We start from the raw sequence: 15,543 nt of genomic DNA, 5'->3' as shown, positions 1-15,543 counted from the left end.
AAAATCTCTCAAGTCAAGACCACTTTTATTTGTCTTGTCAACAGCATCATTAAATCTAGTAATTGAAAAGTTTTACTAAGCCATATTTACAAACCTTACAGTCAGGATTATAACTAAATTAGAGAACAGAACATGTCGAGATGCTTGAATGACAAAATTTGTATATCGGGTAAGCAGTAACATTCATAAAAGTGTGCAATCTCAAAACCAAAGTGGCGTCAGTAATCTAGCCAGCGAAAGCATTCAACATAATAAACTCACTTCATGCTCACTGTTTAAGAGAGAAACCCTTGATGATGTGTATAAAATATCGTCGTCAAAGAAAAGCCAGCATACACGCACTCAAATGTAAAAAAGGCTTTCAGCATGAACTAGTGAACCAGGGCGCTTTTTGTGTCGTGTCCAATTTTGCATAGTATTGTTACAAAGCAAGAAATAACATACTTTTGCTGTTTAAGAAGACAGCCACAGACCCAAGAAACTGTTCTTAGGTCCATTATAGAGAACACAAAGTGAAACAAGGGTCAGTCTCAGAGTAGAGCCTATGCAGAATAAACATTCAATTAGGTTAGGACATTGGGTAAAAGTGCTTTATGACTAGAGAGATATCAGCACAATCATTTTCAATGCAATACAAATTCTATTAGGGCTCTTTCTACACACCACCACTTCAGAGTCGGTATTTCTTTCTTTTTTTCTTGATACATGGTTACATCACTCTGTACATATTTCTTGTAGTATTGGAAAGATAAAATATGTATATTTCTATTCAGCCTGTTATAATCAAGGATAATTTAAGGGAAACGTGGAACCCCCAAAACACAAATGTGCAGGTACATTTATTTCATTTTAAGTTTTAGGGAAAAGATAGAAAGTGTGATGTATTCCTAGTTATGAAAGTTAGCATTTTATCTATTTTAATATCTTCACTTCTGAGTTTTTGGTTATTAGATACAACCAATGCGAGCCCTGCTAGGCACTTGTTGACAGGGGCAACTGAATCTGCATCACTGTACTTTCTCAAATGTGGTCTGATATTAAAACAAAAACAAAAAAAGATAGTGTTCAGGTCTATGACTAAGTAAATGTATCTCAATTAAATGTTTAGTATTCTTTTGCAATACAGCTTGGATAACTATAATCCCTGATAGACTCCCCTGGTGCATAACCCTTAATAAACCCCTCTACAACCCTGGCCTTGTGTTAAACATTTCCCCAAATGGAAATGTTATACTGCATCCATACAACCAGGGTTAAGGGGTATCTGTGCAAAACAAGAAAACCAGTTAGATAAAAAAATGTACATATATTTATCTATCCTTGGTTGTCAGTTTTTCAATCAGCTCTTGTAGTGGGGCAAGCTCTTTCCTGTCAATGAGGTTGAACTCCTAAAAAAACAAGACAGGATGTTAAGACTCATGTCATTTGATAATATTGTATCAATATAAATATTATATATGTAGATTTACCTGAACAAAAAAGATAAAGTGTTTGAATGAGGTGTTTAGGTGAGCTTCTTCCTGCAGTTGCATGACGGAATCAAAGTGCTGGTGGTAGATGTGAGCGTACACCCGAAACAGGCGCTTCAGGATGGTCTTTGCCACGGTTATAAAGTTACGCTTAAAAGGGACTCCTTTAAAATAAGACAATAAACACTTCATTAACTTTCTAATTAAAAGAATGAACCTCACTTCATATCTTTTCAACATAAAACTGCTATAAAACAAGAAAATAAAAAAATCCCATTACAACACTTGGCAAAAACAAATATTTACTTAGCATCAGGCAATATTAGAACTTCAACAGAATTTTTTTTAAAGAAAGAAAGAATGATGAAAGACAAGCAAACTAAGCACACAGTCAATCTGTCAAGATGAATGTCTGGACAAATGACATTTCCAGTGGCCTTACCTATCTTCGAAGGGAATAGTGTCTCGTCATCAAGTTGGTCTTGTACCCAGGTCATGAGGTAATCTATGTATTTAGGAGCGGAGCATTTTATTGGCTTCTTGATGTTAGTTCCATCAGCCCAGTGATACTCATATCTAGAACAGACAGAATAAGCAGAAGAGATGTCACCACACTCATGGGCATCATCGGTTTTGTGCCTCCAACAGGACTGTGAAACACAAACTAAGAGAGTGTTTACATATAAAGGATTCAATTAAAATTGGGGAAATAATTTTAGATCAAGTACATTTCACCAAGAAACATTAGGAAATGAGGCTTACTAGCGTATCAAACCACACAGGTTACTAGAGTTTTAACTTACTTGGGGCCAGCAGACATAACTGGACAGCTCTCCTCTGTGCAGAAATCTGTGACAGTCCCATAGAGCATGTTTATCTGGTTGAAGAAATCCACCGCTGGAAGCAGAAAAAGTTGAATTTTGCTATAAATGCAACATATATTCTATCCATAACTTTACACACTATCATTTGAATTAATACTACAGTAACAGGAAGGTTTTGTCTAAACCAAGGGCAACCCCCAAAGATTTTTAGGATGGAAATAATATTTGTTGTATAAAAAACATAAAAAGGCTTGTGTTCAAATACATTTTAAAGGCATAATTATTACTTACTGTTGACTGCGACCCATTCGTTCAAATCTTCACCCTCAGGTAACATAACTGCCATGCGCAGGTTTCCACTCCCCAGTGTTGCCTCTGCATGTTTCAACAGCTCATACTGATGGGAACCCTCCGGGATATTCTTCTTGGGCTTGAATGTCTTGGATGAGCGGTTACCACTATGAGTAAAAAGCAGTAATTATAGGTTTTGCAATAATGATGTCATTGTTATACTTTCTGATTGTGTCACAACACAATTGAACTAAGTTGAAATAACAGTTTTTCAATCATGGAGTTTATTTCAAATGTTTAATGGGCATTAATTTAATTGATGCTAAGAAAATGTGCGTTCAAAAATTAAATTGTCAGCCTAAACTTGTCCGTCTTTAAAACTTTTCTGGGGGAGTTTCAGGCACCAGCTTGTCTCCATGTTACTGCTTTGCCTCGAATGTTCCGGTATTAAGCTTATCCATCTCCACTGAGAAAAGCAAGTGAAGACATCAGACAAAGTTACAGGTCAGATCTGTGGAGAGGGCACTACGCACAGGGTAACATAGGTATTTTAAAGGCGTTTTAGATCAATAAAATACATGTTATGAAATAAATGCGAGCCAAGAGCCCCAGGAAGTAGTCGCAATCGACATAAGAAGCTAATGTTAGCATTTGCCAACTGTGTGGTGCATTTGTTAGTTTAAACAAAGAAGAAGACAATAATAGTATCAACCCGATATAGTATACTCACAAAAGAAAGCTCATTCTTCAAAGGGCAGAATAAGAAAGGGGTGATCTTTTTAGGGGTTTTTTTTCTTGGAAGCTGGGTTGTGGTCACAGCCCAACTCGTCTTTCAGTTGTTTCCTTGTGTCGTATCTTCGCACTTAAGTACAAATACCAAAAGCAACACAAACAAATGTACTTTCGAGGCAATGTAAACCCGGTTGGATGAATATATAAATAGAGCTGTGTGTCCGTATGTTGAGTGCTGTGCGAGTCTCAGTGAAGCAGCGATGACTTCCGCCCGTGACTCACGCTGGAGACGCATTACCGCCATCTACTGGTCATCAATAAACTGCAGGATTTATTTATTTTGCTCATTTCCTCCAAAACCAAATCAGATAGGTTGAAAGAATTATGTGCATGTATATGGGGTACGCGATATTAAAGTAAACCATATCTGTTTTACTATTCTTTATCAAATGTCCTCAATTCATAATTTTGACCACCAGGTGCCACTTTATCACGTCTGAGTTTAAAGATTCTCTGTAATTTGGTGTTTGTTTGTTTGTTTGTTTCTTTGTTTTGGCATTGTATATGTTTCCATTCTTTCCATATCATACTCTCTGGCGCATTATATTTTACTCAGACTTTAATCAAAACAAGTGTAAAGAGACGAAGGGAGCCACATTAAACTTGTCCGGCGCTAGGACCGCGCAGCCGCCGCGCGGAGGGGGGCCGCTGGAGAGGGACGCCGTCCGCCGCGCGCAGCTTTGCAGCCTTTGAGCTCGAGCGTGAGCGGATGTCCAGATCCAACAGGCCCATGTCTGAAAAGCCAGACGTACGGTGACATTAGACCAGAAAGTCACACGGGGTTTGTTTAAGACGAGGGAAAGCCTCCTGAGGTATGTGGTCTCCCGTGTGTCTGAGTCACCTTTGAGCCGAGCTAACATGACGTGTTTTCTGCTGCCATTAGATTTATTTCTTTGTACGCTGTCGCAGATTAAGATGGAGTGTGAGTGGAAACCAGACCAACAAGGACTTGAGCAGATTCTCCAGCTTCTAAAGGAGTCCCAGTCTCCTGACACGTCCATGCAGAGATCCGTCCAGCAAGTATCCTTTACCCCAGCGTCGCAGCCCGGTCCTAGTGTCTGTTAAAACAGGGACTCAACAGGCGAGACATGGTTCCCTCCAGGTTTTCACAGTCATACAGGTGTAATGGCAATGTCGGACTAAGGAAACTACCATTAGGCCACAAAACTAAGACTACATCTTTAACATTACACACAGTCAAAACAACAGCCTGAGTATTTCATTTGACAACTTTAGTGAGCAAAAGCATTGCTTAATTTGGAAAGAAGTAATAGGCCAATGATAAACAACATACTTCAATGCATATAATATATTCATCAATGCTTCTTGGTGTGTTGTTTCCTCAACAAATTCCACAGAGATTAGAACAACTGAACCAGTATCCAGACTTCAACAACTATTTAATATTTGTCCTGACAAAGTTGAAAACAGAAGGTAGGTCTGTTAATTGGTCTGATAACCTGTGAGTCATTTGTTTTCATTTGATGCTGATGATTTTATCTTGCAACATATCAGGTCCATTAGAATTAATGGCACTCTGGTCACACATGATTCACTAGGTAGAATATAGGTCAATCTAGAGCCTGTTCCTGTTCTGCTTTTGTAGTAGTGTAGCATTTTGTTCCTAAACTGTTTTTTTCTTTCCTTTCTCTTCAAAGATGAACCTACACGTTCTCTCAGTGGACTTATTCTAAAAAACAATGTAAAAGCTCATTATCAGAATTTTCCCAATGGTGTATCTGATTTTATCAAAAGTGAATGTCTACAAAACATTGGTGACTCATCTCCCCTCATCAGGGCCACTGTAGGTGAGTCTTTATTCCATGTTCTGTGACTATAATCTGCTTTCCCATGACAAATGAAACACAAACTGTATCAAATGTATACTTTTCTTTTAAGGTATCCTTATCACCACTATTGCCTCTAAGGGTGAGCTCCAAAACTGGCCAGAACTTCTCCCCAAACTCTGCTTGCTTTTGGATTCTGAGGACTATAATACATGTGAGGTAAGAAAGCAGATCATAACACACTATATACCATACCCATAACTTATGCTTGGGGTATAAACATTGTGAAGGTGAATGTAAATTATTTACACAAGCTTGGGTCATCTGACAATGTTATTTGGATTGCCTCCATATTTATTCCTGTAGGGTATGTTTGTTTGTTTTGTATGTATGTTTTTAAAAAGCCAAAAGCTTCAATCACACCTTTTTTACTGAGCTATGGAAATGTTTTAGAATGATTTATTTAGTAGTTGTAGAAGAAGTTACTCTCGTATGTTACACTTGTAGTTATGTTTATTTATTTGATACCAGGCACACTCACATGGTGTGCTGCAGGCAGGGACTCTCTGACTCTGTGAAGGAGGATTAGAACTGTCCATGTTGAGTTTTATTAAAAGGAAAAGTGCCTAATGCAAAACCTTCCACTGTTGTGCCCCAAACTAGACCTTCCTTGAAAGCTCATTGAGAAGTTGAGATTTAGGTCAGCTGTTTTCTGTCTGGAATCATGCATGATTTAACACTGAGCAGTTCTGAAGGTGACAGTGTTGTTTTTTTGAGTGCTTGTGGAATGAGGAATGCATTTACTTTATTGTGAAATGTCCTGCTTTGAAAATGTCTTGTTATATATACACATTCTATAGTACATAAAATTCACTTGGGAATGTTATTTCCTGCTTGCTCAACTGCTAATAGGTTGTACTGTAGCAGCAGCAGATGCCAAAATGGTCATCTTTCCATTGCACTGTACCCCTCCCTCTGAACACTATTAAAAGACACAAGCAGGTGCCTTGGATGCCAAGTGTAATGTTGGTGGATAGCTTTATATAGTTTTTGTGTGATGGCAGTTTTTTAGTTGGTGTCAGGGTCAAGCTTAATGTTACTCCTCTGCATAAATCACATGTTGACCATTGCAAATGTCTGAAAGAGCTATTCAGATCATTTCTTTGTGGCTGGATTTGTCTGCCTTGTGTTATTTTGAGTCATATTGGCTTGTCGGGTGAGGTATTTTTGAGTCTTTGGGACCACTTTGATTCTATTTTTGTCAGCACAAGAAAATATAAACTTGTATCCGTTTGGAGGTCAGGAGGACATTGCTGGCTTCCTCCTGATGATCACACTGACTCATACCTCTCGAACACGTTAGTATGTCATTATATCCTTAATGTTGTAAGCAATGGGAAGAAAATAACTATATTAACATAATGAATTGGCTATGATGTCTTTCACGTGTCTGTGACCTTGACTCCAATGTTCAATCCCATTTCTTCACAGTTCATACTGTTATTAATGTATTCTCTGCCAATGTGTTACCATGGCAACATGTTTCAGACAGCAATGGTGTGGATGCTGTGCTATATTTTTGGATCTGCTTCTCAGAGTGTGTCTTTGTGGGCTAATGGCTGCAGTTCTCCATGTCCATGCATACTAGTCAGATACCCAGTACATGATCAGGAATACTATACATGCAAAAGAGACTCAAAAGGAAACCTAAACCTTTACCAATACACAGTTATTTTTAAAGGTTGTGTCTGCTGATAATGTGATTTTTGTTCCCTCCCCTTTCTTCTTTGCCAGGGAGCATTTGGAGCCCTACAGAAAATCTGTGAAGACTCTGCCGAGATCCTAGACAGTGATATGCTTGATCGGCCGCTTAATATTTTGATTCCAAAGTTTCTGCAATTCTTCAGGCACAACAGTCCTAAAATTAGGTAATATATTTTTTTTGTAATTTCAAGTCATCCCCATCTAAAACTAAATGTCAGCAGATGTCATTGATCCAGTTGTTAAAGAATTTAAACCTCCACGCACAAAGTGTTTGGTTAACCAGGGGCAGAATGAAGACAGAGTCCTCATTCATTAACTGTAGCATGTGAGCATAACATGTTCTTTTGTGTTGTAGGTCTCATGCTATTGCCTGTGTAAATCAGTTCATTATCTGCAGAACGCAGGCCCTTATGCTGCATATTGATCCTTTCATTGAGGCAAGTCAACTTAGTTACACAAATGTACCTATTATTAATGATGAGTTTGTGTTCACCTTTTGTGCACTTTCTCCATAGAATCTGTTTGCACTAGCAGCAGACGAGGAGCCAGAAGTGAGAAAAAATGTTTGTAGAGCTCTTGTAATGTTATTAGAGGTTCGCCTTGACCGACTTCTTCCACACATGCACAGCATAATTGAGGTAAAGGATTTGTCTTAGTGTTTTAAAAGATTTTTCAAAGATTACAATATTGTGAGTCAAAGGGTCATCTTACAGTACATGCTACAGAGGACCCAAGATCCAGATGAAAATGTAGCCTTGGAGGCATGTGAATTCTGGTTAACCCTAGCAGAGCAGCCAGTGTGCAAAGATGTACTTTGTGGACACCTCTCTCAGTAAGTATCCAAACCCCTAGAGCTTGGTTGATATTAAAATGATTTATGGCAGCCTCTGCATTCACTCACTCACTCAGGGCCCCAGCAGTGAATAATATTTTTATACTTCAGCATTACAGAAGGGATGATTATTAAGATGTGCTGTGTGAACACAATGACAAAGGTCTTTTTTGTTTTTTTTTCAATCATAGACTTACTCCGGTGCTTGTGAATGGGATGAAGTACTCTGAGATTGACATTATCTTACTCAAGGTCAGTTTTATCTATTGGACTTACATGCACTCACTACAGCAGCCTACAACACGAGAGTGTGAGGATGTACATGTTTGCACAGGGAGACCTAGAGGAAGATGAGGCAATACCTGACAATGAGCAGGACATTAGACCACGCTTTCACCGCTCACGCACAGTGGCCCAGCGTCATGAGGGCGAGAGCATTGAGGATGAGGAGGATGATGAAGATGAACTCGATGACACCATCTCAGACTGGAACCTGCGTGAGTGTTCCTCTGGTGTAAACTGATATGACTCAGCTATTCTGCTGATACACTAGTGAACACTGTACAGTGAATTGATTAGCTGTCTTGTGTTGTCTGTATGATGTCTGTCTGCACATATCTTTTGTGCATGTCTCTATCTTTTCAAACGCCAGGTAAATGTTCAGCCGCAGCCTTGGATGTTTTGGCCAATGTGTTCAGGGAAGAGCTTTTGGTGCACCTTCTGCCTCTACTCAAGGAACTTCTTTTCCACTCAGACTGGGTAGTCAAAGAGTCTGGTATTTTAGTTCTGGGTGCTATAGCTGAAGGTATAATAAGGCAAAGTATCAGTGTGTATTTAAAAAAAAAGAAAACCTGCTCCATTGATTTGTTCATGCTACATCTAGGTTGTATGCAGGGCATGATTCCATATTTGCCTGAGCTTATACCTCACCTCATCCAGTTTCTGTCTGACAAGAAGGCTTTAGTGCGGTCTATCACCTGTTGGACGCTCAGCCGCTATGCTCACTGGGTTGTAAGCCAACCTCCAGATACTTACCTAAAGCCTCTGATGACAGAGCTTCTTCAAAGAATTCTAGACAGCAACAAGCGTGTTCAGGAGGCTGCTTGTAGGTGCGTAAAAATACGTTTTACACTTAATAATTCAAACTGTATTGTTCCTGACCTGTCCAAATCCCTAAAACAGTGCCTTTGCAACATTGGAAGAGGAGGCATGCACAGAATTAGTACCTTACTTGGCATTCATCTTGGACACATTAGTGTTTGCCTTCAGCAAATACCAACATAAGAATCTGCTTATACTTTATGATGCCATAGGAACGCTCGCTGATTCAGTGGGTCACCATCTCAATAAACAGGTAAAATTTTTACCCTCTGATTACACCTTCTGCTTGCATAGTGTAAAATACATCTCTGCTATATTATCTTATATTATCTCTTCCAGGAATACATTCAAATGCTGATGCCTCCATTGATACAGAAGTGGAACCAGCTTAAAGATGAAGACAAAGATCTTTTTCCATTACTAGAAGTAAGTTTCTGACATACTATAGTATTGTGTGTGTTTGATTTGTTTTAGAAAAGTCAAGTAGTAAATGTTTAAATAATCAGAAACAATGTCTATGGCTCAAAACGGACTACTTCTGTGTTTCAAAAAGCTTATATAAACGCATATAAATATCTTTTCCAGTGTTTGTCCTCCATTGCCACTGCCCTTCAGAGTGGTTTCCTGCCATACTGTGAGCCTGTATACCAACGTTGTGTTAATCTAGTCCAGAAGACACTTGCACAAGCCATCGTAAGCACTCAACTTTCAGCACTTTCTACCACCACCACTAAATACTAGTACATACCCAAAATATTTACAGTAGTTTGCATTTAAAAGTACATTTAAATTGTAGAGAATGCTGTAACAGATTGAGAAAAAACGCTAATTGCTATGTCCTTATTAATATATAAATAACTCCTGATAGGACTCTAGAATGGAATATGCAATTATGTGTGTGAATGAAAGTTAAAAAAATATATGCACAGAGGTGCTGTACACAGGGCTGGTATGTTGTACAGTTTTGCCCCCAATACTGTAACACAGACCGCTGTAACTCAGGGAGGGGGCTGCCTGTGCAAAACACACTGTACAAAAATAGCACACTGTGTATGCAATTATGAGTGTGGAACAACATAATGTGTGCAGGAAAATAGGTCACACCAGTACTAGTAGTTTGTGTTTTTTCTGATCTTTACCTTTATTCACCAGCTTCACCAGTCCCAGCCGGACCAGTACGAACCTCCCGATAAGGACTTCATGATTGTGGCTTTAGATCTTCTCAGTGGGCTAGCTGAGGGCTTAGGCGGTACCATTGAGCACTTGGTTGCCCGTAGCAACATTCTCACACTCATGTACCAGTGTATGCAGGTAAGATATCTCTTTGGAATTTATGAGTTTGTAATAATAATAAAGTTTTTGTTCCTTGTTTTAGGATAAAATGCCAGAGGTTCGTCAAAGTTCTTTTGCTCTGCTAGGAGATCTGACAAAAGCCTGTTTCCAGCATGTCAAATCGTGCATTGGTATGTTTGGGAAGTCTTTTTGAATCATCAGAATCACATAATTTATCTTTAAACTCACTAACTATTGTGTTTTTCAGCTGATTTTATGCCTATACTTGGTCGAAACCTAAATCCAGAATTGATTTCTGTTTGCAATAATGCAACATGGGCAATAGGAGAAATATCCATACAAATGGGTGAGTTAAGGATACTACAGTGTACTGATTCACTGGTTCATATTTTCACCCACAGTACATTTGACGCTATTATTTTTTTCTCACTCTTTCAAAACTTATAGGACCTGAAATGCAGCCATACATTGCCATGGTCCTGCATCAGCTGGTGGAGATCATTAACAGGCCCAATACTCCAAAGACACTACTGGAAAATACAGGTACCCTTTGGTGGCAGTCCTTAGCCAGCTATTCACCATGCACATAGTTTATATTTGTCAGGTCACACAATGTTCACAGTGCTTGTTCTGACCTCAGCCCTGTCCTCAAGGCCTTTCCAAGCCTGCAGTCTTTCGTGTTTTTCTAGTTTCTCTGTACTATTATTAACATTTTTGGCTATTACTTATTCAACTCTTGGGTGTGGGACATGTAATCCAAGAAAGGACTTTGGTGTGAATATCTTGACACCAGTGATGCTAGGGCAGGCTTGGAAATGGCTTTTTGAATAGAATGCTTGGTGAATGAAACACATACCAACAGTTCAGAGTAATTCACAATTACTTATTAACATTACCAAAAATAATCAGACTTAGTCTATTCTAAACAAGTCACCAGTTTAAGGTTTAATCAACAGTATTACTTACAAAAAAATAGTTGATTTTTAAATGTTTTCTTGTTTGTTTGCTGTCACTTTATATGTTGCTTGTATTTACTGTTTTATAAATGTGAATGCCTATTTGCCTTTAGGTGTTAAATGTGGTTTAAGAATGGGATTGTTTGATGCAGGACCTTTGCAGAACTTCTGATTACAATGTTAAGCCATCACAACAGCTCGTTTCTATAGTGTATCTACGTTGTAATTTAAAAGAAGCCAATGAGAGCTTATTTTTGAAATATCACTCTTAAATACTCAGATTAACACTAGTACAGTTTTTGACCTACATTTCAAGAGGTCTGTCATGTAATACCACTATACAAAGTGGGTTTGTCCACAGATTAATTTGTATTTTGCATTTATTCTATGTGATAAACTAATCCTGCACTGAACTTTACACTAATGAGCATACCATCTGCTTCCTGCATGTGTCATTGGACTGTTCATAAATGCCTGTATGTTAATGAGAATGTTGCATAGTTTTGTGTCTTTTAAACTTAGGTCCTCCCTCCTCTCTGCCTCATAAGAACCTGCTGTGCTGGATACTAGTCTCCCTCCATGTTGTTGGCTTGGAGTAATTTGTCATTTCTTTGAAAACAAAAAGTATATTTATTTATGTCTTCTGTGATATTAACATTTGTGAGTTTAAGGGAGAATCATTTGGGTGTAATTTTGTGACATGACTCTAACTTATCTTGATTATGGTTATTATTATAACCTTTCCCGCTAAGGACGTACTCCCCTTATCTGTGCCTCGTCAAAGCTGTCAGTGTTCTCCCTTAAACGTGTTTGTATGTTTTATTTATGGTGTCATATTTTACATTTTACCCACATCTGATGGAGCTGTAATAATCAACACTAGTGAATTCTTCTGTTTATCATACACAAATTCTGTTGATTTATGTCTCTGAGTTGTTTGTTTTTTCTTTATTTTCTCCTCCCCTTCTCATTGCTCATGTCTTGGTTGGCGTTTGGTGGTGTGTACCCGTGATTGCGTTACCTTAGCAATAACAATTGGTCGTCTTGGTTACGTTTGTCCTCAAGAGGTGGCACCCATGCTACAGCAGTTTATAAGACCCTGGTGTGTATTATTCAATATTTTTATTTCATTTATTTTTCTTCCGCTTTCATCTATCCCTCTCCTTTTTTTGCTCTGCATCTCAATTCACCCTCTAAAAACCTCTGAGTTGTCTTTTTGTTTCTATCTCTGACAACTTTGTGACTAACCATGTCCTTTAGAAGTCCTTTTGTGAATTGCATTAATTTGCTCAAGTAACGTTACTGTTATAATGTTTGTTTTTTTTACTTTCACTTTTTATTTCCTCTGTCATTGTTAATTGTTTAAATTATTTTAAAAAAAATGCATGGGATCACATGCCTGCTGGCGCAACAACAGAGAAAGGCTGCAGTACTTTTCTGCAATTAAAAACATATTAATTATATTGATTCTCCCTTTCTCATTTGGTAGTCACCCAGCTGCATGTGCCTGTCCCTGTAAAACCCAAGACAGAATATTTTAAGGCCCTCTGCAAATTAGGTTTTGACAAAAGCATGATACAGTTCACAGAATGTACACTTGTATTTAAAACAAATTCTAGTTTTGAGAGAGAAATGTTTGTTTTAATGTGTTTGTGTTTTTCTAACAAACTTAAATCATCCTTACTTTCAGGTGTACGTCTTTACGAAATATAAGAGACAATGAGGAGAAGGACTCAGCTTTCAGAGGAATTTGCACTATGATCAGTGTTAACCCAGGAGGTGTTGTTCAGGTGAGAAGATACGTGAATAAGGATTACTCTTAATTGTATTGGTGTTTAAAATATAGTTTCTGTCAATTTCAAACAGGATTTTATATTTTTCTGTGATGCTGTGGCTTCCTGGGTAAATCCTAAAGACGATCTTCGGGACATGTTTTATAAGGTACAACAAATCATGTATATATTATATTGTTAACATGTATGTTGATTGACTTTGTAGTTTTCCAGGATGTTGAGCCCAGATTACATTTATTACATATTGAATCCATCACAGAGGAAAAGTATTTTGTAATTCGATAAGGTAATACTATGCTGTTATTGTCAATACTAGATTCTTCATGGGTTTAAGAACCAGGTCGGAGAAGACAATTGGAAGCGTTTCTCAGATCAGTTCCCCATGCCCCTGAAGGAGCGGCTAGCGACGTTTTATGGGGTGTAGCTACAATAGCAGCATGCTTCAATCAAATCATAAGGTATTTGTTTTTTACATTTACTCTAATGTAGAAGTCTGAATATGACTAAAATAACCTGCCACATTTCTCACTATTTACAGCCTTTTAACTGAAAAGAAAACAATTGTTGAGACGCTCTCACGTGTTCTTCTGAGAGAGGGGCTGGTGTGCATGCTACAGAGAGGACAGGGCCCCATGATGAGGTAGATGAGGAGGGAGGGTTTAGAAGTACCTATGCTTGGACCGTGTTGGGTTGCACAATATGTTTAGGATTATTTGATTTGGATTAAAACGTGACCATGGTTTTCCTCACTCAAACATAATTATATTTTATTTACATTTACAACAACTGAAAAAATGGTAATTTTAATTTAATTTTTTTTTCCCACTAGTATTCAAAATTAATAATGTGCTACAGCTTTTTTTAACAAGCATATTTGTTTATAGGTAAGCAGCATGCTCGTTTTATATTGGTAGGTTCTACGGGAATGTCTGTTGATTTGGACCGCTTCCATTTCCCTATGTCCTTGATTAAGAGATTGATGCTAATCATTATATTGTAGCAAAAAAGGGTTTACATTCTAAAATGTGACAGATTTCTGCTGTGAAGTGTTGAGTGAATCATTTGGTTTTATGGTACAAGTATCTCCTATACACAGCTATAAAGGTGTTCAATAGAAACTTAATACTGTCATACAAGGAAGAGCATCATTCTCCATATAAATTAAGAATACTCTTCAAATGTTTTCTATTTTATTTGGTCTACTTACTGCAAAACGCATGACTTGAAAGATGACTGTACATGTTTTGGTAATTGTGTTTTGTGGGGTATCTTTTCTCTTGCATGTTGGTGGCCCCTCAAATCCCCACGGGAGGGGAATAGTCAAGGGAGGGAAACTTCAAATATTGAAAAGTACACTGTCCAAAAATATGTGTTAAAACTGTGAAACCTCGTCTTTTATTCTATTGTATTTGTAATTGTATTTTTTGTTGTATTTCTTCTGTTTATGTGGCCTGAAAGTGTTCCATGATGAGCAATGGAGATAGTTATGATCCTCCAGCCTGTGATATTTCTCTGCCGGACAGAGTCATTACTGCCACGTTTAAGGCAGTGTTGAAGTGTAATAATAATGCATTATACAGTCTGCACCTTAAGTGCTTCAAATGTTGTAGCTAACAGTTTGAGAAACCTTTAAGTTTAAGTGATAATGTAGAACACATACAGCCTCAGCTGTCTTCAATACTCCTTTGTTAGTAATATTAATACAAAGGACAGAACATCATGGAATACAGAGGCAAATTTATTTGTATTTTTGTTTTAATGGTTTGATTATGTCTGTCACATTCCAGCTGGCATACAAACACGTTTGGTTCAGTTTAGGTTATTTGTACAAGCACCATTTAAGAATAGCAGGGTTAAACTTAAACTTTTTTCTGATTTTACGCAGATTGCTGCAATATGCACACTCAGTCAGTTTTTCTCTACTTGAATATGTGTTTCTATGTGTTAACCTCAGGTTGTCCTCAGCATTCTGGTTTATTTTATCCTTTACTTGGTGCCATCTTTTAGCAGACCTTTTAGTTTATAATGAGTATTTTATGACTGTGGCATATATTGTAATTTGCAAACTAAAGGTAACTAAGTATTAGAAATAACTGATCTGTGGTGGGTTATTTTAAATGTAATTACACCTCAACTAATGGCACTAAATAATACTGTTAGAATGTCCAATTTAGGTGTTGATTTGTATGCAAATTTATTCAACTTAAATAAGCATAGTATTTTATAGAGGTCCAAGTAAGACTGAAATGTCTAAAATAATATATGTATGTTTAATATTGAATAGCCTTGATTAGATCACCTGCCTTTTTTTTTCTATGAAAAAGCCTAATGTCCTTTTTATGGACATAGTTTGTTTTTAAAAAGCTGCTGAATTTTAAAAACTAATACTTTGGGGCCACCAAATATTTTGGATCATGCAAAGAATCTATATTGTATTGTAGTAATTTTGTAATATTTGTAATATGATGTAGTGGGTGTGACTGGTTACCATTGCTTGAAGTTTTACATTGTCAAATAAACGGTTTACAACATGAATAATCAAGAAAGGCCTATATTTTCAGTGTCTTTTTTAGATTAGACTTTGGACTACTAATTGACCAACACAACCACAACCACCCAAAAGTCACACCCAAATGCCATT

At 37.6% G+C, this 15,543-nt stretch overlaps 2 protein-coding genes across 3 annotated transcripts; one reads left to right on the top strand and one right to left on the bottom strand.

Moving 5' to 3' along the window:
• Window positions 1-8: 8 nt before the first annotated feature.
• On the bottom strand, window positions 9-3,611 carry LOC117392180 (MOB kinase activator 1B). Its single transcript, XM_033990200.2, has 6 exons — window positions 3,315-3,611; window positions 2,585-2,751; window positions 2,273-2,366; window positions 1,912-2,045; window positions 1,470-1,633; window positions 9-1,388 (listed from the first exon to the last, which is right to left on the bottom strand). Exons 1-6 carry the CDS (start codon window positions 3,326-3,328, stop codon window positions 1,311-1,313), a joined length of 651 nt encoding a protein of 216 aa, XP_033846091.1. The 5' UTR covers window positions 3,329-3,611; the 3' UTR covers window positions 9-1,310.
• A 436-nt stretch (window positions 3,612-4,047) lies between these two features.
• Window positions 4,048-15,452, top strand: tnpo1 (transportin 1). 2 transcript variants are annotated; one of them, XM_033989366.2, is made up of 25 exons: window positions 4,048-4,188; window positions 4,286-4,396; window positions 4,735-4,810; window positions 5,035-5,184; window positions 5,276-5,382; window positions 6,958-7,091; window positions 7,283-7,364; window positions 7,443-7,565; window positions 7,641-7,759; window positions 7,951-8,011; window positions 8,094-8,256; window positions 8,412-8,564; window positions 8,643-8,868; window positions 8,942-9,113; window positions 9,200-9,286; window positions 9,446-9,553; window positions 10,013-10,171; window positions 10,236-10,323; window positions 10,401-10,499; window positions 10,601-10,696; window positions 12,136-12,211; window positions 12,800-12,899; window positions 12,976-13,050; window positions 13,219-13,360; window positions 13,441-15,452. In XM_033989366.2, exons 2-24 carry the CDS (start codon window positions 4,292-4,294, stop codon window positions 13,324-13,326), a joined length of 2,667 nt encoding a protein of 888 aa, XP_033845257.1. In that variant the 5' UTR covers window positions 4,048-4,188; window positions 4,286-4,291; the 3' UTR covers window positions 13,327-13,360; window positions 13,441-15,452. The 2 variants fall into 2 exon arrangements, 1 of the variants encoding a protein (XP_033845257.1); XR_008649211.1 differs by lacking the exons at window positions 12,136-12,211; window positions 13,219-13,360; window positions 13,441-15,452 and having other exon boundaries at window positions 4,054-4,188.
• Window positions 15,453-15,543: the final 91 nt, after the last annotated feature.

Source organism: Periophthalmus magnuspinnatus, chromosome 23 (assembly GCF_009829125.3).
Source record: "Periophthalmus magnuspinnatus isolate fPerMag1 chromosome 23, fPerMag1.2.pri, whole genome shotgun sequence".
In the NCBI taxonomy this organism is placed as follows: Eukaryota; Metazoa; Chordata; class Actinopteri; order Gobiiformes; family Gobiidae; genus Periophthalmus; species Periophthalmus magnuspinnatus.
The sequence above is the reverse complement of the archived record's forward strand: the minus strand, read 5'-3'. Positions and strand labels throughout refer to the sequence as shown.